Source organism: Crotalus tigris, unplaced genomic scaffold (genome assembly GCF_016545835.1).
Source record: "Crotalus tigris isolate CLP2741 ecotype Arizona unplaced genomic scaffold, ASM1654583v1 scf7180000017666.379230911805:20528666, whole genome shotgun sequence".
In the NCBI taxonomy this organism is placed as follows: Eukaryota; Metazoa; Chordata; class Lepidosauria; order Squamata; family Viperidae; genus Crotalus; species Crotalus tigris.
The window spans coordinates 6,797,945-6,821,461 of NW_024096552.1; the positions used below are offsets into that span (position 1 = coordinate 6,797,945).

General features: G+C 35.7%; 1 protein-coding gene across 14 annotated transcripts in view; it reads right to left on the reverse strand.

The window, feature by feature from the left end:
* TENM3 (teneurin transmembrane protein 3) overlaps positions 1 to 23,517 on the reverse strand; it is a 565,275-nt gene that overhangs the window by 139,070 nt on the left and 402,688 nt on the right. For all 14 annotated transcript variants that reach the window (XM_039336655.1, XM_039336657.1, XM_039336656.1 and 11 more), the window contains one exon: positions 1,891 to 2,013. In XM_039336655.1, the coding sequence (XP_039192589.1) occupies positions 1,891 to 2,013 (123 nt within the window). The remainder of the gene's footprint in view (positions 1 to 1,890; positions 2,014 to 23,517) is intronic.

A 23,517-nucleotide genomic window follows, 5' to 3' on the forward strand; every position in this document is an offset into this window, starting at 1 on the left:
CCTCTCTCACACTTCTCCCAGAAAGCCTTTCCTCTCTCACACACACACTTCTCCCAGAAAGCCTTTCCTCTCTCACACACACACTTCTCCCAGAAAGCCTTTCCTCTGTGTCTCTTACATATACTTCTCCCAGAAAGCCTCCCCCCCCTCTGTTTCTCCTTCTCTGACAAAAGCCTTTTTTCTCTTCTGTCTCTTTCTCCAGAGTCTTGTTTTTCTCTCCCTCTCAGGCCAAAACTGCCTCCTTTTATAACCTCTTCTGGGGCCTTTGTCTCAGCCCAGCAGCCCTGCAGCTCCTGAGGACTCTCTCATGGCAAATGCATGCATTGCGCTGCTTTAGCTTGTTTCCTCCCCTGCTACACTTATCTAGGCTAGGCAGGGTCATGTACCACCTGCCACGTGCCAATGTACCACAGGTGATATGCATACCACCGGTTGAAAAGCCCTGGTATAATGCTTTATTTTTTCTTTGGAGCCATCTCTATAAAATATTTACTTCTGAATAAAGATGCCAGCTGCCATCTATTATCCCTACACCCAGAAAATGACATACAGGTAGTTCTTGGCTTATGATTATTCATTTAGTGACTGTTCAAAGTTATGATGGTGATTAAAAAAAGTGACTTGTATCTGGTCAACACATGACAACTGCAGTGTCCTTCCACTCATGTGATGAAAATTTGGGCACTTGGCAATCAGAATGTATTTACGATAACTGAAACGTCCCAGAGTCATTTAATTGCCATTTGTGACCTTCCCAGATAGCTCCTGACAAGCAAAGTCAATGGGAAGCCAGATTCACTAAATAACTTTGTGAGTCGCCTAATAACTGTGGCAAAAAGGTCATTAAATTAGGTGCAACACATTTAACAATTGCCTTGCTTAGAGAAGGAAGTTCCAGCCCAAATGTGGTCATAATTTGAGGACAACTTATATTATGCATGAAAAGACATAAAGGACAGATAATGTACAATAAGAAATATCAACTATTTCAATTCATAACACAAGGGAAAGATTCATGAAAAATGCAGCACTGGAAGAAGATGCATATCCTAGCTGAATAATATACTGTACATGGTTTGGCAAAAACACAACATCCTTTGTTGTATATAGTTAAAAGAATATTGAATACTGCTACCACCTATAGGAAAACAGCACTTTAAAAAGAACTTGGAAAAAACTCCAAGAGAACCAAATTGCATGGATCTATAATCCAGAAGAATTGGTATCTGGAAAAGATAAACACGCAGCCTGAATATTGTTATCACTGTCTCCAATTTAAGCATATATAGGTGTATAAGAGGCTGATCTAATCATGCCAGGATTTGAGTTACAACTATACAATATGAGCAGTGGTGGCACAGTGGTTAGAATGCAGTATTGCAGGCTAACTCTGCCAACTGCAGCAGTTTGATCCTGACTGGCTCAAGGTTGACTCAGCCTTCCATCTTTCCATGGTTGGTAAAATGAGGACCCAGATTGTTGGGGGCAATATGCTGATTCTGTAAACCGCTTAGAGAAGGCTGTAAAGCACTATGAAGTGGTATATAAGTCTAAGTGGTATTGCTATAAAAATGCCTATATTTAATATCTGATAAACTCAATAATTCTGTTTTTCCCTTTTTAAAATGTTGAAAGTATTTTCTTTTTTTAATTTTGTTATTAGATTGCTATCCCACCTCTGTTTTGTACAATTTAAATGATGTACATAATGTTCTTGCCTATTTTCCTCAGAAGAATCCTGGAAGAGTTGGGTTGAGAGCGAGGGCCCACTTCAAAATTATTCAGATAGCTTTAGAAAACTATAATTTTAGATTTCTGATAACAGAGAATATTAAGAAATTTGATATATCGGAATAAAAAAAACTAAATTCATATTAGATGTTCTCTTACCATTTTCACCAGAAGGTAATGATACAGTGTGTGTTGGCATAGTATCAGAATTCACTTTTCCATTTTCAAATGTGTCATTTTCAGTCTGTTGTAATTGCCAGTTGAGGCCAAATAGATGCATTGCTATTAGTAAAGAAAATATATTATTTCACAAGTTACATTGGGAGAGAAAAATTCATAATGAAAAGTGAATACATTTACATGTTATTCTATAGCCAACATTCCTATTTTAAAATACAATATAAATGAATATTTTAATAAGCTATTTTTGGTTTAGGAAATATAGTGATATCAGATAAACTTATCTAAAATGACCTATAAAAATTAATTAGAAATTAATTTTAGCCATGAAACAATAATGCAGAATATCCCTAGTACTGCATAATTCTCTATTTAATAAAAATAGAAGCAAAAATCAATACATTCCCTTTCCTTCAGAAATGGGGGAATTTTAGTAATTTCCACCAGGGATTTAGTGACTATATTTCCCAACCCATTTTTAGATGGCCAAAATTATTTTAATTTTAAAATATACAGCTCCTTTCCAATTTCATTATACCGTTATAACTGTATCTACATTTCTGATTTATTATAAAGACAACTATGTTTTTAAAAAACAAATACTTCAAGTAGATAAGTTTTGCATTTAAAATACATGTAAACACAACATTATTTGCATGTCCAGGAATAAAAAAGTTTGCTTCTTTGGTCCAAGGGTAAACACATTTATTTGGGAATAAATACTATATTGTTGAATAAAAAGAAACATATCTTTTAAATTAAATGAAGATGTACGTGACTTTAATTCTTTATGTTTGTGTACAAAAAAAAACAGGAAACAGAGTAAATAACAGCCAATAAACCTTACATGTAGCTTCATGCAAATATATCTCAATTCGTTTCTGGCTCAAAACAAACTGGAATCACTGAACTAAGTTCCTAAACTATACAAGGGAAAAATATACTTTTTCCTTTGGCGTGAAAACAAAGTATCGAAGGCAGCAACTGTTTTTGTTGTCCTTTAAAAATAGGCTTAATCTTATACAGTAAAGTGAGAACTTCCATGGATAATACATGAAACACAGTCTACATTTTATACTTTGAATTTGAACTGAGCTTGTTATTGATACTTGGCCTGACTGAACTTTTCTGTTACTTTCCTTCCATCACTCATGATACTTTTGCTAGAAGAAAAATCCTAGAGAACTCAAAATATCCAAGTCATTTTATTGATCCTAATAAAAGTATGAGTGAACTACCGATTTTGGGCTTCTTTCAATGGACTGACACCTTAACAGCATGATGCCTCTTCATATCAATTAGTGTTTTGTACTTGTAGGAAACAATTTAAAACATTTTTTTTTTCAGGAGGTTCAATCTGTGAATTGTGCTTTATTTTCACCAATCTATTGTATTGTTAATGTTTCTTATAAAATAGTTTCCTTAGTTGCAGAAAATATATTTTTTTATTTTGCCATGGATAAATTATAACATCTTTTTACAAGTTTTTAACAATATCCCCCCCTAGAATAACCCCCTCCCTCCCTCCCCCCCTCACTTCCCAGAGCAGGTTACAGGGTTACGAATAAACAAGCAAATTCTAAATAAGCTTATCCAACTATACAAATAACAAAATCAATAATATACTTTAACTCGAATACAAAACAAATTTATGCCAAAAAAACAAGAATAATAATATAAGCAATTCCGAATTAAAAACTAAAAATTATTCATAATCTAAATAATACTTTTTAATCCCATATCAACTCTAATCATAATTTATCCATTAAATCCCATATTTACTCTACATGTAATTTATCCATCTTCTCCACGCTGAGGTGTATATTTCTTTTAAACAATCATTCATCCATAATAAACACAAGATTTTCCCTCCAATATAACCCCACCAACAAACTTACATTCAATAAACTTGGCTCTTTGCTCTTTTTTTCCCACCCTTAAGTAAATTTATTAATACCCTCCTACTTAAAAAGTTTTAGCAAACCATTCATCTTAATCACTAAAATTCTCACCAACAGAGATCATTAGAATTTAAATTCTTTTACACTTTTACCCATAATATCTCATAATTATTTTTATACACTTTAGATTAAAAAATTTATAATATATACTCCCAAATATTTAACTTTTCCACTAAATCAACACCTTCTATTATTCTTTTTCTTTACATCTACATACTACACAAGTCATTCACTATCCTTTAAAACATACTAAATCAAACTACCAGCTAAACTAACATTTATTGTTCTTTTTTTTACGTCTACATATTACACAAATCATTCACTATTCCTTTAAAACATCTTCTATCTCAAAAAACTACTACAAAAGTTCATCATTTCCTTTTCTTTATTCCAACATCCACCTTCTGCTGTTCTTTTTCTTTACGTCTATAGGCTGCACGAGTCATTCTCGGTTTCTTTAAAAAAATCTTCTGTCACAAAAGACTGCTGCAAGAGGTTCAGCCTGTGTGTCTCCTACATCAACCGGCTGCTCTTCCAACTTTTCTTCTATTATCTCAGGTCATGAAGATAATGGAGAGACTGCCTTCAAAACAGAAGTGTAAAAATCTTTCGCCTTTGAAATTGTGTTAAGTCTATAATATATCTCCGCATTATTCACCACTATTCCAGCGGTATCTCCCATCTGAACTGGACCTGTCGTTTTTTGAGCTCGTCAGCCAGAAAAGCAAAATCCTTTCTTTTTCTAAGAATTTTTGAAGGTATTTCTTTTAAAATTATAACATCTTGAGCTGCAATTTGAAATCTCTGCTTATAAAAAGCCTGTAAAATTTCATTACGAAGTGATCTCCTAGAAAAATAAATAACCACATCTTGTGGCAAATTCCTCTGCATTGCAACCCTTGAATTAACCCTAAAAACTTTTTCCGTATCTCTCAGTATTTCTTCAGGCTCAGCCCCCAAAATGAAAGCTATATCTTTTACCACCACTTGTCTCAAATCTTCTTGCATGTTTTTCTTCATTCCCCTTATTCTTAAAGCAAATTCCATGTCTCTATACTGTAACATAGTAATTTCATCTTGTATTATTTCCACCTTATTTTCTACTTTGTCAATTCGATCTTCCAATTTTTCAAAATTTTCCACAGCATCATCAATACGATCATCCAGATGCTCTATATGATCAACAAACTTTTGAAACGCAAACAGTATGTCCTCTCTCATTTCTCTGATTTTATTTTCAAAAAATTCATCCATCTCTTCTTTAATCTGTCGTGCCATATTTCCCAAGGCATCCTGTAAATCTTTAAGTATACATGCTGATGACGATGGAGAAAGTGGTGGTACCTTAAACTTAGCTTGCTGAGCTGTCTGCATTACTGGGAAGATTGAGGCTTTAGAAACAACAGAAGCTCCGAGACGCTTTGAAGCCATTTTATTTTTAAAGACCACTTATTAAAAAGTCTGCTAAAATCTCATAAAATCAACAAATACCAAAAAAAGAAAGAAAAAAAGAAGGGGAGGAAAAAAGACAAAAGCCCCTTTAAAAGAAAAAAAGAAGATTCTTGCATTTTATATAAATATAAAATCTATTACATTGTTCCAAATAGAAGTTCCGGTCCTTTCATTCAAAGAATCGACATCTCAGCGCCATTTTTCACCACTCTTAATTGAAAAAAAAAAGAAGATAAATTCTTTTCCAGAATTTTAATCTTTCCTGGTCACCTCTGTTTTAAATTTTACTCACAAATTCATTTTAAGCGCAGATGTGGAAGCAGCATCTAGCTTTGCCCTGAAGAAAAATCAAGGCAAAGGCATCTTGGAATGTGGAGAACACCTCAGACTCTGTGGGAGCTCTCACCCTCCGACCACCCAAAAATACCTTTAGGGTCTCTACCACTATCTGAGGAAAGTTCACCTCCTCCCCTTCTCCCAGGGAGAGAGGTTCCGAGCTGCAACACTGCCGTTGCTCGCTGTCTCATCTGGCTTTGACACATCCCAGGGCGGACGGCTGAAAAAAAGCCGCCATCGGCGCGGCCGTTGCCACCAGAAGTCCCGATAAATTATTAACATCTTAGCTTGGGAGAGTAGCGCATTACTTTAGCACACGAAGATAACGATTGGTCAATAGTTCAGGATTTCATTTCAGTTGATTAACAAGAGCTCCCACAGTGCCAATTTCTGAACTCCTAATTTTTGGCTTTGTTATCTAGATTACCATATATACATTCTTGTTTTGTAGATGCTTCTCGATCAACATCTATAATTTAGAAGAGGTGATAGAGAGAATGGAATGCCACTATTTATACCATGATTCCTGCATGATTTCACTATAGTGAAACATCACAGTACAAAGTTCATCAATCCATTGCCTCCTAATGTCAATGAAAATATTTGTATTCTTTCAACTTGCTCCTCCATGAATTGCTAAGATAATTTTTCTTTTCAATAATAAAAAATACAGATGATATTCTCTTCTGTATCATCATCATAGACAATAATATAAATGGTAGATCCACACAATATACTATGGAATGCTGTAACTACAATATTATTAATATAAGATTCTTTAATGGCTTTCCTTTGTATTATTTATGTTTTATATATATAAAGGCCTTTGGCTCAGATTTTGATTTTATTTTGTTCTATACATCTCAACATTTATTCTTCCTTATTTCAGATTTTGATTTTATTTTGTTTTATACATCTCAACATTTATTCTTCCTTATTTCCAGTGAAACACACCTGATCAAATATCATTTCTTGAACATTGCTAGAATTATCCTGTTCTTTTTTCCAAAACATTTGCTTATTTATTTGCATAGCAGTGAATTTCACTAATGTGATTCTGAGCAGCTCATAAATTAAAAAACAATGATACATTCATACAAATAAAATGATTATATCAATGATTAAGATTAACCAAAAACAAAAATGTGGAAAGTGTCAACTACAGCTTATGGACAATACAACCATCTTGTAGGGTCTCTGTATCCATGGGATTTCCAGGCTTGATGGCACAACTATGTCCTTCAGGGATTTCACATGAAATTCCTATTTCTACTTTTGCTCATACTTTATAGTTTCTTTAGTTTATGAAAGTATGCAAAATCCACAAGGCCAGTTAGCAGTTATACTGTCTTACTATAATGATTTCAATTTAAAAAAAAATTGATTTCCATTGGGGGGGGGCGATCTAAATATTATTCATTACTTAAAATGTTTTAACTAGTCTCCTTACTATTCAGCAGGACTGAAGTATCTGTTATTGTGAAACAAAAACTGAAATCGTGACTCTCTATTCAAATTCTTTTAATAAACATTGAAAACCATCAACATTAACAAGGCTAATGGAACAATTCCACAATGTTTTGTTTGTTTGTGTGAAATGTTCCACCTGACCAGTTTCTTGAAGTTGCTAAAACACAATTACAGCTACTCATGGCTTTAAGAAATTGAATTGAGAGAGGCAATAAAAAAAGACTAGAACAGGGAAAGCCCCAGGACTACCTGTATCTTACATTCTGACAGAGCAAAAATTGTTCCATTAAAAAAGTTGTGCATTCAAAAGAACTTCTAGGTTATATACATACACATATTCATGAAAAGTGAAAGCCTAAAAAAATGATAGAAAGAATATCCATGGCACCTAAGGTTTTTGTACTAACATTTTGCTGGGATTCAGTCTGAATTGGTTCCATCTTATTTAGTCCTTCTCAGCTTCCATGAACTTCTGCTACATGTATTGCTCAGCAGTTTCATGTAGATGTTAAGGAAATAAGGAACCCACACTAAAGTGCCCAATAACTCAACCTCTCCTGTGTTCCAGACTGGAACTGCCTGAAATGAAAAGAACCTCTGCAGAACAGTGTTCTTCTGCATCTCCTGCAGAAAGTCAATACAAGGTTACTGAATGGCAATTAGTGGATTATTAAAGGCAGAAAAAGATTGATGTCTCACTGCCATTATTGCTACAACATAGTGCCTAAATACAGAGCTTTACTTGTTTGTTCAGACTTGCTCCACATCTTCCTCCAACAATCTCCAACAGAAGTAACTGCTGATACTTCATCTCCTGGAACTCAGTAAACCAGTGATTCTCAACCTTCCTAATGCTGTGACTCCCAACCATGTGGTCGTAAGTCGAGGATTACCTGTATTTCCCTGCGGGCGGGGGCAGGAGAAGGGGCGGGGTTTGCTTGCTCTTTCTCTCTCTCTCACTTTTTTTTCCTCTCTGGTGCGCATGCTCCGCCTCCTCTCCTGCAGCTGGAGCGCATGCCGGGCAAGCTGAGGGCATACGCGAGCCGTCGCCCAGCAACCGCCTCGGCCCAGGAACGCCACGCATGCGTGGTGCTGCCCCCTGCACCAGCCGAGGCATAGTTGGCAAGGCGGCGGCGCTTGCGATTTCATCATGTGGAGGGCTCAGCTCGGACCGGCCACCCACGCAGTTGAGCCGGCCCAGGGTGGCGTCAGGGGCACGTTTCAAGCGTCCAGACTTCGGTGGGGAACCGGCAGGGCCGCTACACACCGCCTGGCTCCCGACAGCTAGCTGAGAGTTGGCCCCACGTGCGCCAACTACCCTCCCAGCACCTGCCGCTGCCCTGCTAGCCTTACCTTGGCCACCGCCCATTCGGTGCGGTGGCAGGCAGGCCCAGGCGCTCTTGGGCGGCCATGGCAAGCGGGAGAGACAGTGCAGGCTGACCATTGGCTCGACCACCAGCTGGCCCAGCCCAAGGGAGGTAAGCCACCCACCGGGCCCCACGCCAGCTACCCTCCCAGGGCCTGCCGCTGCCCCGCTAGCCTCACCATGGCCACCGCTCGTTCGATGCGGCAGCAGGCAGGCCCAGACGCTCCTGGGCGGCCCTCCCACCCCCGGCCGTTTTACTTACATTTAGTTGCTCAGCAGGGAGGGGTGGAAACTTTCAGAAAGCTTGCCTTAGCTCCAAAAAACCTGCAGCAACGTTTGCCGACTGGGACTTTTGGCGGGCTCAGCAGGGCAGAGACAGCCTGGACAATTCCTATTAGCTTTTGAAAGCCAATAGAATTAGACTCTATTCAAGAGAGTCTATTCTATTGGCGTTCGAAAGCCAATAGAATAAGAGGGAGTAGCACAGCTCATGAAAAACGGGGAAAAAACAAACAAACAAAAAAATGCCAGACTGCGTTTCATAAGGATTCTATGAGGAAAAACTCCAGGACTTTGGCAACCCCCGTGAAATGGTCGTTCGACCCCAAATGGGGTCATGATCCACAGGTTGAGAACCGCTGCAGTAAACCAACACACATGCAGGATTGGCATGCAGAAAGAGCAGACACCTATTACAGACAGTGACTAGGTCTTCAGCTCAGTCACCCATCAATTCCTAAGCTCCTTCTGGGTAATGAAGAGAAGGACAAGGGGTGACAGGATAGCAGTGTTCTAATATCTCAGGGGCTGCCACAAAGAGGGAGTCAAGCTATTCTCCAAAGCGCCCGAAGGCAGGACAAGAAGCAACGGATGGAAACTAACCAAAGAGAGAAGCAACCTAGAACTGAGGAGAAATTTTCTGACAGTTAGAACAATTAATCAGCGGGACTACCTGCCTCCAGAAGCTGTGAATGCTCCAACACTGGAAGTTTTAAAGAAGAGACTGGACAGCTATTTGTCTGAAATGGTATAGGATTTCCTGCCTGAGCAGGGAGTTGGACTAAATGACCTCCAAAGTCCCTTCCAACTACTACTACTACTACTACTACTATTACTACTACTACTACTACTTATGGATCATCGCACAGTCAGCCAGATGTTGAGACTGGATTTGGCATTTTGTCTACCTATCGAGTCCTTACCCAGGACCTGGGATAGGCAGATGTGGATATTTGATGGTATTACAGATATCGTCGCAGGATGGAAGCAGTTCCTAATAAGGCCGCCTTTTGCAATTGACTAATAGCGAATTTGTCAATGCCAAAGGTGTTCAAGTGGTGCTCCAGTTCTTTTGGGATTGCACCCAAGGAGCCTATTACTATTGGTACTACCCTTGCTTGCTTTGCCACAGTCTTTCTATTTCTATTTGTAGGTCTTTGTATTTTGTTATCTTCTCCAGTTCTTTCTCGTCTATTCTGCTGTCTCCAGGCACTGCCATGTCCACTATCCAAACTTTTTTGTCTTTCTTATCGACAATTGTTAAGTCTGGGGTATTATGTTGCAGGTGCTTGTCTGTTTGAATTCTGAAGTCCCAGAGCAGTTTAATTTTATCATTTTCTATGACTTTCTCTATTTTATGAATAATGAATCTCCTTGAAACATTCCTCTCTTGATATTAACCTCTCCCAGTCTCTCACCATTGATCTGCAACTGTGTCTTCCATTGTGCCATCGATCTTTGCACAAATTTTCTAATGTTTCTACTGACTCCTGCTATTTCTAGGCACTTGATTATCCAGTCATGTGGCAGAGAGTCAAATGCCTTTTTGTAGTCAATCCATGCCACATTCAGGTTGGTCTTCCTTCTCTTGCAGTTTTCCAAGATCATTTTGTCTATTAGGAGTTGATCTTTTGTTCCTCTGCTATTGGGGCGGTTTCCTTTCTGCTCAGGTGGAAAGAGATTGTTTTCAACTAGATGCTGTTGTACTGCATCAGCTACCACACCAGTTAGTAATTTGAAAGTTGTTGGTAAGCAGGTAATTGGCCTGTAGTTGTCTGGTGTTGCCCCTTTTGCTGGATTTTTCATTATTAGGTAGGTTTTCCCAGTTGTTAGCCACTTTTCAATTTCTCCTCCTTGTAGTATATTGTTGAACTGCTTGGCAATGAGTGGGTGTATAACAGTTAGATGTTTCAACCAAAACCCATGCAGTTCATCTTCACCTGGTACTGACCAATTTTTGATTTTCCTTGCTCTTTTTTCTACCATTTTTGTTGTTATTATTAGTTCTTTCATTTCAACTTCTGTTTTTTTTTTTTTTTCATCTACCTCTTTTAACCAAGTTGCATCCTTGTTGTATTTCTTTGGGTTATCCCATATCTGCTTCCAGAACTGCACAGTTTCTTCCTTGTCAGGTACTGACTGATTCATTGCAGTTTCTCCATTGATGGATTGGTAGAAACGTTTCTGATTGGATTGAAATTGGAGGTTCTGCCTATAGTTTGCAATTTGAGCTTCATATCTACTGATTTTCCTGGCTATAGCTGTTATTTGTTGCTTTATTGTTTCCAGTGCTTCCTTGATCTTCCTTGTTTCTAAGTAGTATTTCTTGATTAGGTATTCTTTGGTCTTCTTGTTCTTCAGCTTCTTTTTTTTCATCTGTTCTAGCTTGCTTGCATGTGATCTTAACTTGCTGATCTTATTTTCTAGTCTAACCTTCCATTTTTGTGGTGCACTGTTGGTTTGTTTTTCTTCTTTGTTGATTTTGCATCCCAGGTATTCAGTTATAACTGCAGCTGTGCTGTACATTAGTTGGTTTGTTTCTTGCAGTGAATTGGTGCTTATACTTGATATTGCAGTATTTGCATCTTTTAATGCTTGTGCTAGCTGTTTCTTTGGAACAAGCTTCAATGCAGGTAGCCTTATTCTGTTGTTTTTGTGCTGTTCTAGATGCTCAGTTATTCTTTGTTTCAATTCTTTTATTTCTTTAGTTAGAGGGTTTTGTTCTTCCTGAGGAAGAGGTGCCTGGTTTCCAAATGAGAACAGTTGTATATCTCTGCTGGATTCCTTCACTGCCAACTCCCCCTGGTTTGCCTCTACATTCTGAATTACTTCTGGTAAGGCTTTGATTTCTTTGCCCTGGGTAAACCTTTGCAGTTCGTCCAATTTGTTTCTGTGAATACTTTATTTCGTATTATAAATCGGCGTTGATCTGCTAGTCTCTGTTCTGTTATTTCTGATTCTGGATGTTGTTCTTTCCAGAACTGGTGCATTTGTTTTAGATATCCTCTTCTTGTTGGACTTGATCTGTAGTAACAGATCATTATTTCTTTGTTTTCAATCACTGTGTATCTGCAACGGGTAAAAACCTTTTCTTCCAGTAGTTCTGCAGCTGCTGGCCTTGGTTGTTCAGCCAACAGTCCTGAGTCCTGTAACCCATTTTTTACCAGATATCCAGGAACTGCAATATCTAGCGCGGACCTTGTTAACCCGGGCAACATCCGAGCCGGTATGGCATTCTGAATTTTACGTCTTACCATATTTTTTATGGGAGAGACACTCTTTGTCTGACTCCTCTGATGAGACCTGTCCAGTATGGTTGAACCTCTGGCATAGCTCTCATCTTCCTCAGAGTACACAAGCCCCACAACCACGTCAAGGTAGTGCCTCACTGGGGGATGATGATGATGATGATGGTGATGATGATGATTATTATTATATTTTCACCAATATTAAGACAACCACGTTCATTTTCAAATGAATTTGAATTCATTTTACTTTCAATTTTGATTCAGTTTTTTTCCTAGAAGGAAAGAGGAGATATTTTCTCTCCTCAATCATTCTGCAATACTTGGAATAGTTTGCCATTAAAGTTTTCTCTGTTCTGGAGTTGGGTTGCATCAATAACTGATTAACTAACAACTTTCACTCTGTATGCTGCTTAAATATTTTATTTTCCAATATATTATCTTTCCATTTATATAACTATTTGATCAAATCTTCTAATGCTAAAGTTACAATTCAGTCCAGCAAGGATATTAATGGACTACATATACACATGTATATGTGCACACAAATGTAGTAGGTATTGCTATTTAAATGTTGAAAATTGTTTAAAATGTTTATTTATTGCTGAATATATGCCTACCTGCTTATCTCAATACACAAGATAGTTTACTATAATGAAAAAATATGAAGCATAAAAAAGACTTAAAATTAAAATCAGTCATTAAAATAATTAATAATTAAAACCTTGATAAAAACACTGTTTTTTGTTTTTTGTTTATTGAAAATTTTTAAAATTTTTACAAATAGGGAAAAGAAAAAATAAAAAACAAAAAACAACCCTACCCAACCACCCCAACCCTCTCACTCCATCCCCCCCAACCTTCCCAGAGCTGAATATAGGCTTAATTAAAATTTCTAAAAATCTTAAAAAGAAATTAAAAAAGTATAAACCATAAATATATCTAAATACATTACATAAACTTATAAGATAATTAACAATAATATATATGTAAAAAAGAAAAGCATAAATATTAAAAAAGAAAAATGCTTAAAAAGAAAAAGAATAAAAGAGAAAAGAAGAAAAGATATATATATATATATATATATATATATATATATATATATATATATATAGAAATAAAATAAGATAAAATAAAAATAAGAAATATAAGAAAAGAGAAGAAAAAAAATACAATCTATAAAATATTAAGATTTATATATAAGTTATTGAAAAACTGAGTAATATTTTTTTATATCCAACTTATGTTGTATAAAATCTATCCATTTTTCCCATACTGCAAAAAACTTCTCTTGCGATTGATCCTTTAAAAAAGCCGAAATCTTTGCCATTTCCGCCAAATAAGAAACTTTAAAAAACCATTCTTGCAAGGTAGGCAAAGATTCCTTCTTCCAGTATTGCCCTACTAACAACCTTGCGGCTGTGATTAAATTTAACATCAGTATAACCTCCTTAACATCACAATCAGTAACGATACCCAACAAAAACAATTGTGGGGTAAATTTTACCCTCCTTCTAAAAATTCTTTGAATATTCCACCATATCTTAATCCAAAAAGCTTTTATATTTTTACACGACCACCAAATATGATAATAAGTAGCATCCAAACAACCACATCTCCAACATTTAGGCTGTAAGTCAGGATACATACGAGACATTTTTTGTGGATCAAGGTGCCATCTATAAAACATTTTGTAAAAATTCTCCCTTAAGTTCTGGGCTTGTGTAAATTTAACATTCCTCACCCAGATGGTTTCCCAGGTATCTAGTAGAACTGGTTCACCAAAATTTTGTGCCCATTTAATCATACATTCTTTAATTAGTTCTGGTTCTGAATCCAGTTCTACTAGCACCCCATAGATTCTCTTAATATGAGTTCGCCTTTGATCTTTTACTTGTTTAAAAAGATTTTCATCTTCTCTAAGCAAACCCATATTACGATCTATCTTCCATCTATCCACTATTTGTCTATACTGAAATCTGGAATAATTAATATTTTCATATGCTAAATCATCCAAAGATTTTAACTGCCAATTTTTACCATCCCATCTGAGTAATTGTGCATAAGAAACACTATCCATCTTAACTCCTCTCCTTATCCCCTCTATCGCATGCCAAGGTATAGCCCATAATGGTATTTTAAAATCACTTTTATAATATTTCCTCCAAACCCGAAGTAAAGAAATCCTTATAATATGAGATTTAAAAACCCGGTCAACTTTTTTATTAAAAATTAAATAGGCATGCCATCCAAAAAGTAAATCCCAACCCTCCAAGTGGAGTATTTCTACATTTGTTAAATTAACCCAGTCACTAAGTAATGTTAAAGCCACAGCATCATAATACAATTTCAAATTCGGTACCTTGAGTCCACCTCTCTCACGAATATCTTGCATAATTTTAAGCTTTACTCTTGGTTTTTTCCCTGCCCAAATAAATTTATTGATACCTTTCTGCCATTCATTTAAGTTAACCTCATTCTTTAAGATAGGTATCATTTGAAATAAAAAGAGAAACTTTGGCAGGACATTCATTTTAATCACCGCAATTCTTCCCATAAGGGATAATTGCAACTTCTCCCAATTTTTCAAATCTCTTTGTACCCTGACCCACAACCTTTCATAATTATTTTTATACAATTTTACATTAGAAACAGATAAAGTGACCCCCAAATATTTTATCTTATCAACAACTTCAAAGTCTGTCAAGTTAACCAAAGTCTGCTTATCCAAATTAGTCATATTTTTGGGTAATATTTTAGTCTTATTATTATTAATTTTAAATCCCGAAACCCGTCCATATTGGTAAATCAATTGTAACAACTCTACCACAGAATAAGTAGGTTGAGACAAGGTAACCACCAAGTCATCTGCAAAAGCTCTTAGTTTATATTCTTTTTTATTAACTTCTATTCCTTTTATTTCCTGAGATTCTCGAATTTTAATCAGAATTTCCAAAGTTAAAACAAACAGTAGTGGTGACAATGGACATCCCTGTCTTGTCCCTTTTTCTATTGTAAAAACCTCTGACAAACCCCCGTTGACTATAAGTTGTGCCGTTTGTTTTTGATATATAGCACCAAGAGCTTGTAAAATTTTTTTCTCCAAAATTCATATCCTCAATTAATCTTAACATAAACTGCCAATTCAATTGGTCAAAAGCTTTTTCAGCATCTAAAAATATCAGTCCTGCAGAAACTTGGTTATTCTTATCTAAATATTCTAGTAAGTTAATAATTTGTCTAACGTTATTCTTCATATACCTACCAGTTATAAAACCCGTTTGGTCCTTATGTATAAGCTGGTGCAAAACCCTCATGAGTCTATTGGCTAAGATTTTTGCAAAAATCTTATAATCTACATTTAAAAGAGATATAGGTCTATAATTTTTTGGTAAAGTAAGATCTTGATCTTCTTTTGGAATTAAAGATATAAAGGTTCTGCCCCATGACGGAGGAGTCTCTAAACCCTGTAATATATTATTAAAAAGCACACATAAAGGTTGAATCATCTCTTCTAGCAAAGTTTTATAATAAATAGATGTCAGGCCATCCGTACCCGGTGCTTTAGCTAATTTTAATTCCTTAATCACTGTCACAATTTCCTCACTAGTAATTAAACCATTAATTTCTTGTTTCTGATCTTCTGTTAATTTGGGGAAGTTGGCTTCACTTAAATAATTATTTATATCTAAAGTTTGTACATTAGTACTCTTATATAGTTTTTGATAATAATCTAAAAAAGATTTCTTAATCAACTCCTTCTGATACACCAATTTACCATTATAACTTATTTTATCTATAATTCTCTGTCTCTGTTTCTTTCTCAATTGGTAAGCCAACCATCTCCCTGGTTTGTTGGCATTACAAAATGTATTTTGTTTCATATACAATAAGTTAGTTGCGGTTTGATCAGCCATTAACATATTAAATTGTGTTTTGAGCAATTTTATAGATTCTTTAACCTTTTCATCTGTGGGATTTAGAATCAGAGATTTTTCTTTTAGTTTAATCTCATCTTCCAAATCCTTACGTTTCTGAATCTGCTTCTGTCTCTGAGCACTATTCATTTGTATCAAAATCCCACGCATGAAGGCTTTACCTGCATCCCATACCATTGACATTGAAGTTCCTTTATGCATATTTAAAACAAAATAGTCCTTTAGATGTTCCTTTAATTTTTGAATATTCTTTTCTTGTCTAAATAAATTCTCATTCACCCTGCACGATCTCCTCTCCTCTTTTTCATCAACCAACTCCATCCAAACTGGACTGTGATCCGTCAACGTCCTAGGAAAATTTTTTACATTCTTTACCCTAAAATATAAATCAGTTGTAATAAAAAAAAGTCAATTCTTGAAAAGGATTGATGTCTATCTGAAAAAAAAGTAAAGTCTCTCTCCTCCTGGTTACGTTCACGCCAGTAGTCTCGCAGCTCCCAGTCTTCTTTCAAGTCAAAAAAAGCTTTGGGTAGTTTAGCCTGTTTAAAAAAAGTGGAAGATCCTTTTTTGTCTCTTTTTATATCTAACACACCATTCCAGTCTCCCATTAATATCACAGATCTATAATCCAACAAAGTTAATTTCTGATGCAACAATCTATAAAATTGTTCCTGTTGTTGGTTTGGTGCATACAGTCCCACTATAAGTATTTTCTTACCATATAAACCAACTTCAATCATAACATATCTCCCTTGAGGATCAGATTCTACCAAGCAGGCTGATAAGTTTTGCTTAACATAAATGACTACACCCCCTTTTTTCCCCGGAGCAGAAGATACAAAATGAGATCCCAAACGAGAATTGACTAAATATTTTTAATCTTTAAGTAAAATATGTGTTTCCTGCAAACAAATAATATCATTATTATGTTGCTTTAAGTAGTGAAAGATTTTCTTTCTCTTTTGCGGGGAATTGAGGCCGTTAGCATTCCAAGTCAGGAGCTTTACCATCTCCCTTAACCAAAAGCCTGGAGAAGACTGCCTGAAGGTCTGCCATTGAAGAATGTGTTGCAGAACTCTTGGGTCTTGCTCCTCCCACCGGCAACGAAGCACTTTCTTGGAGAGATTCTTTAACTTCTTTCTTTTGTTGTTCCTTTTCCTTGCGTCTATGTGCTGCACGGGTCATTCTTTGCTCTTTGATCTGTTTGTCGCAACCATTCCGTCTGTACTTTCCAGCAACCATCACACCTAATCCTTCAGACTGCTGTTCCGCCTCTTTAGCATTCAGAACTTTCTGCATCATGGATGACGATGAGCCTGCTCCCAGGACCGAAGTATAAAACTCCTTTGCTTTAGTAACTATGTTAAGTCTATAACGTGTCCCCGCATGGCTCAAAACAATACCCATCGGAATCTCCCATCTGAATGGCATCATTCTTGTTTTAAGTTCATTAGCTAAAAAAGCAAAGTCTTTTCTATTTCTTAAAATTTTAGATGGGATCTCCTTTAAAATGATAACATCTTGAGCAGCAATCTGGAACCTCTTATTATAAAAAGCTTGTATGATTTCATTGCGCAGAGATCTCTTTGCAAAATAAATCGCCACATCTCTTGGTAAGTTCTTCTGTTTTGCGACCCAGGAGTTAACTCTGTAAATTTTTTCCACTTCTCTACATAATCCATCTTTCTCCCTATTCAAAACGACGGCAAGGTCATTAACCACAATCTCTATCAAATCTTGATTCATATCCTCTTTCAAGCCCCTGATTCTTAGGGCATATTCCATTTCCCTGTGCTGAGACATAGCAATATCATCTTGTGAGATTTCCATCTTTTTTTCCATACCTTCAAATTTATCTTCCAGGATATCAACTTTGTCTGAGACCTCTTCCACTCTAGAATCAAGTTTCTCAACCACAAAGGCCAATCCTGATAGAGCCGTAACTATATCTTGCCTCAAAATAGTGTTATTCTGCTGTAAAAGGTTCTTCATTTCTCCTCTAATTTGAGTTTTGTTCTGATCTAAAAGCTCCTTCATTTCCCCTCTAATTTCAGATTTGTTCTGATCTAGAAGCTCCTTCATTTCCTCTCCGATTTGGGATACAGCATTTCCCATTATATCTTTCATGTCTTGTACAGATAATACTGGCAAAGGAGGAGAAGATGGTGGTGTAGCTTTAGGTTGTTGTACTGGTAAGATTGCAGGAGAAGAAGCCACCTTAGGAACTGTAGAAACTGCTTGCCTCTTTGAAGCCATTTTTTAAAAGGATCTTGTTCCCTCTTTCTTCCTTCTTAAAAAAAAGTACTAAAATCCTCAAAAATTAAAAAAGAGCAAAGGAGAGTCCAAAAGAAACTTTAAAACCACAAAACCACTTTCAGAAAAAGGTTTAGAAAGTTTAAAAGAGAAAGAACTATATAGTCCATTACATTCCGTTTAACTCGCTTCTTTCCGGAAAAGAAAAAAAAAAAGCACTTTCAAATCACCATTTTACTTTCACTCTCCAGACCGACAAAGAACAAAAGAAAAAGAAATCAACATAGACTAAAAAGCAAATAAAATTCAATAAGTAAAATCCTTTATCCGGCTCTGTCCGCTTTAAAAATCACTCACCCGATCATTTTAGGCGCGGAGATGGTAGCGTCGTTTCACTTTGTTTCCGAAGAAACAAAAACAGCTGGGAGGCGGAGGCAACACGAACTCCGAGGGAGCCTCTTTTCACCCCCCAAAAAGAAAAGTCCTGGGGGGGTTTAAGAGGCTCTACTTCTATTCGTGTACTTCTCTACCCCCTCCCTTCGCCCGGGAGGGGGATTTCGAGCCGCGGGACAGCTGGTATCCGCTGTGCTCCGCGGTTCTGACGCCGTCCCAGGAGGACGGCTACAATGTAGCCGCCATCATCGACGCTGACCACCGGAAGAAGCAAAAACACTTTGTTTTTAATCACCTCCTTAGAGCTCATTCCTGAGAACTATAGTCTGGGAACTATAAAAAAGAAAGTACTTTCCCACATAGGAATTGAGTGTCTTGCACTACGGGCATTTTCAAAAGACCTTTTCCATTGATCTAAATAGATGGGCAGGTTCGTAGCCGAAGAAGCATGTAACAGAATTTCAATATTTAATTTGGGTATTTGAAGTATTTATAGAAAATGCTGTGTATTTTTTAAAAAAATGAAAATGCAGCAATTAAATATATCTCTTGCATGGTCTCTATCTGATTATAACACAATGCTATCCCAACCCTAAAATATAACACAATCACATTGTAAAAGAACTGCAAATAAACAAAAATTTATTAAGACATAACCAAAGACATGAAGATAATATCTATTATTTTTTCAGCTTTTCTCTACTTTTGTTTTACATGCAGCAAACTACACACACAGGCTACAACGAGTACAGCAAAGCACCTACATTATATCCCTTTCCATATGATCCAGCTAAAAGTCTGATTACAAAGCTTGATATTAGATAATTTAGCACAGAAAGAAAATGAGTAATCAACCTGTAAAATGCCAATAGGTTTTCAAATTTCATATCTACTTGAAATATATTTCTTTAAAAGATATAATAAATTAGTCCACTAATAATTTTAGAAAAATCAAACAAACTTGTAAGTGCATGTCAAGCTACAAGGATAATGGTGAAAAGGCTGGGCATATTGAAAATATGCATGATAAATAGCATTTTCACATGTTAATGACTAAAAGTAATGAAATCTATTACAAAGATTTATGGAGTCAAATATAGCAAGGTCATGAATGTAACATTCAAACATTAGCTAAAATTCCCTGTTTTTTAATAAAATTTGCATGGCATGTTACAATTCACTAATGATACAGAGAATGCAATTTTTTTAATATTCCATAAGATGGAAGCAACAAATATAACAAATATTCCAGAATAATATAATGTAATGTAATAAAAGGCACTGAATGATTTTATACCCACTTGGACTATTATTCTATGTGGAACATGAAATGAAAACATGAAATTGCAAATGAAAAGAATCCAATTACAGCAAACTTTTCTATAGATTGGAAAAATGCAATTTATATATGAGTTCATATCAAGTTTACTGAATGTGCTATTATTATTTTTTAAACACCGATAGGTGCATTTATCACAATATTCCATAGGAAAAACAAATGTACTCACAGCCTCATAAGTCAGTATGTACAAACTTAGAAATAAATTATGGTGAACTCAATTATTTCTGAAAGCTCTACTCAATAATACATAAGTTAAATTATTAGCCTTTACTACCATAATGAAAGGCACATTCAATGTAAGTATGTGAAGTGCTTCCATGAGAGCTGTCTGTTATACTTCTGTTATAGTAAAACATTTATATTCCTTCCACACCTAATATTTTATAGTGATCATATCCTACTGAATAGCAGCAAAAAATTTCTTAAAAGTGCCCTGACTTCTTTATTCATTAAGTAACCTCTCTGACAATTCTATTAAATCATCAGGAAACAGGCTGAACTAAATTTGTTGAGAAAGGCTATAGGAAAGTGAAAGGACAAGGAGGAGGGAAAAACAATCTATTTTGAATTTTTGAAAGAAGAAAATGCTATGTAGCTATTTTCTGAGTGCTTTTAGCATTTGAAATCTATGTTAAGTATGTGTCCTGTAGTTATCAATGGTTTACAGTACATTTTATATGTCCAGTCTGTGTCTGTTTCTTACAAAATACATATTCACAAAGTATTGTTAAAAGTAATATTGTACCCCATAATACATAAGATTAAGATTATTTTAGATCCCACAGGGGTATATGATAGAATCACAACTTTTTTTGTAAATTAAAATGATGTATGCAGATACAAGCACGCATACCCACATACACAAACATACCCACAATATTTTTGGTGATTTCAGAAAAAAATGTTAATTTTGTTCTGATGGCTGATTTATTTTTTTATTATGGGATCAGAAAATATGGTTCTATTAGTTGTGCTACCCAAATCCAGAAAGTAATTTTGTAAAAATAAAAAAATGTTCATTTGAAAAATCTTGCTATATATTTATAATTTTAGAACTGCTTGGTAGTTTATCATCTGCTTTTATGCTTTAACAGCCACTTACCTTTTAATCTCTTTTTATATAAATTTCATTGTGCTAAATGAATTAATAATTTATTACTATATTTGTAATTACAATGTAAATGCAACCCTGACAAATTATATTATAAATGGAGTAACTAAAAAGAAACTGTCTACATTACTACAAAATCTTATTATTTGTATTTCTGTCAAAACCCAATCCATAATTCATGGAACTGGAGTCTAGAGGTTCTAGCCCTAGAACATGGAAGAAGATTGGGAGTAAAAGCCTGGAGCAGCTTTTGAGGATGGGATTCTGACGCAGAACTTTGTGAATTAAAGGCTTTGCTTGGCAGCAAGATAGCTGGGAATAAACTCAGAGACATTCCAATATCAGAAACAGAGATATGAGCAAGATGAGACTTGAGAGAGGTAAAATTAAATAGGGGCCTTTGGTGTTCTCTGAGCTTGATTATTTTCTTGCAGATGTTTCATTACCCAAATAGGTAACATCATCAGTGCTAGTGCTGATTTCAACCCTGAGCTACAAATATTTTCCAAAATTAAGTCTGTCAAGACTTTATATTTTCTATATCTTATAGGCTTCCTAAATATTCCATAGGATCATAGGTCCTGGATTTTCAACTCATTCTATAAATTAGCCCATATGAGGTAGTACCTTGCTTCAAAAATTGTTCCACCTTTTGCCCAACTGAAATTACAGACACGAGAATTTTAGTGTAGTATATATAGATTGTAGTCTAATTATAACCTCATCTTTCATAACTAGGGCTTGCAGATTATTTGCATTTTAGCTATCAGAGTCCACCAGCTACCATTAGCAGATTGTTGATATTTCTTCCTCCATTGTAAAACCAGTCTCAGAAAATACAGCCGTTTCCCTCCTTGACAATTTGAAGCCAGTCTGTTTTATCAAATTCCATCTAGACCGCTTCTTCCTTGATTGTGTCCTTTCATCAAGGACAATGTATTCCAGGATTCCCGTTTTCCTAAAAACATTTGACAGCTTTACATGACTGACACAACAATCAAAGGCTTTTCTACAATCAATAAATTATATATTGACATCTTTTTGACATTCTTTGGTTTTCTCAGTCATCCAACATGCGTCAGCAATAGTATTTCCTTTTCTCAGCCTTCTCTAAATCAGTTTTTTTTCTATGTAGAACTCCAATCTGTTTTGGAAAACCCCAGTAATAATTTTGCATATGAAATTAAAAATATTTTACTCCTTCCTTTGACATTAGTATCTAGACTAACGTCTTCCAATCTAATTGCAACTGTGTGAATTATCCAGATTTTCTGGCATAATTTGATTACAATCTTCACTGATCTTTCTTTTCTCACTTGGCATATTTCTGTAGATAGTTCATCAGGTTCTGCAGCCTTCTGATTTGATAGTGATCAAAGGGTTGTTCAACTTTATTTTTTAATACAATACTAAAAGTTCTTAAAATATCTTGGATTTCAACGTATCTATTGTACAGAATTTAACTATACTCTTTCCATCTTTAATCTTTAAGTCAGTTATTCTCTATCCATTGGCATCCCTATACCAATTCAAGGTTGGGATCTCGAGTTCAGAGGGTTTCCTTGTTTTCCCATGTCTGCTTCAATTTCAACATCTTTACTGAAGTTGCTGTAGTACTACTTCTTGTCTCTCTTAAAAGCTCTCCAAAATTCTTTGTTAAGTTCCTTCTAGAGAATGTTATCCTTTTTGGCTTTGGCTTCTTTTCTTGGCAATTCCATGGTTTGTCTTAAGATCCACTTTACCTTCTTCTGTTTCTTTATCTTTGGTGATTTCTTTTTATATTTACCCTTTACCTTTACCATTCTACAATTCCTCTAGTTCCCAATCAATGTGGCTGGGGATTTGATGTTCTCCTTGAAAATGAAGATTGGAAGAAAATATAATGAAAAATGGTTGACTTTGTTCTTCCACTTTAGCTTAACTTGGAGCTTGCAAAGGAGACATCACTTTGTAATCAAATTACTTCATCTTTAACTGTCTGAGCTCTTCCATATCTATGCTTCTTTATCCAATGTTTTTACCGTAATTATGTCTTTCCAGCATAAGATTTTCTTTTCCTGTTGACAACATAAGCAAATAGATGTCCCAAAAGCTTTAATTTAGCCACATCAAAACCATTAGTACTCTGAAGGATTTTCAGTTCTTCCTCTGCAGCATGTCAATATCATCTAGTGTTATATTGTCTATCTTGTTAATTGATATGAGTATAAAATGATGCCTTTGTCATTGTTACTAAATGCTTTCAGCAACTGCTGCCCAAAATAGGTGCCGCCTTCAACTAGGTAACTGGAATAACCCTCTTGCCTGGGTGTCTCTGCTGAAAGTACATACTCTCTTGTTGACAGTATATATTCTTCTCGCATTTTTCACTCATCACCCTCCTCCACAACCTCCCTCATCCTCCCCCACAGGAGAAGGTAGTATGGCAAGACTTGAGTGGAGAGAATGTTAGTTTGAGTG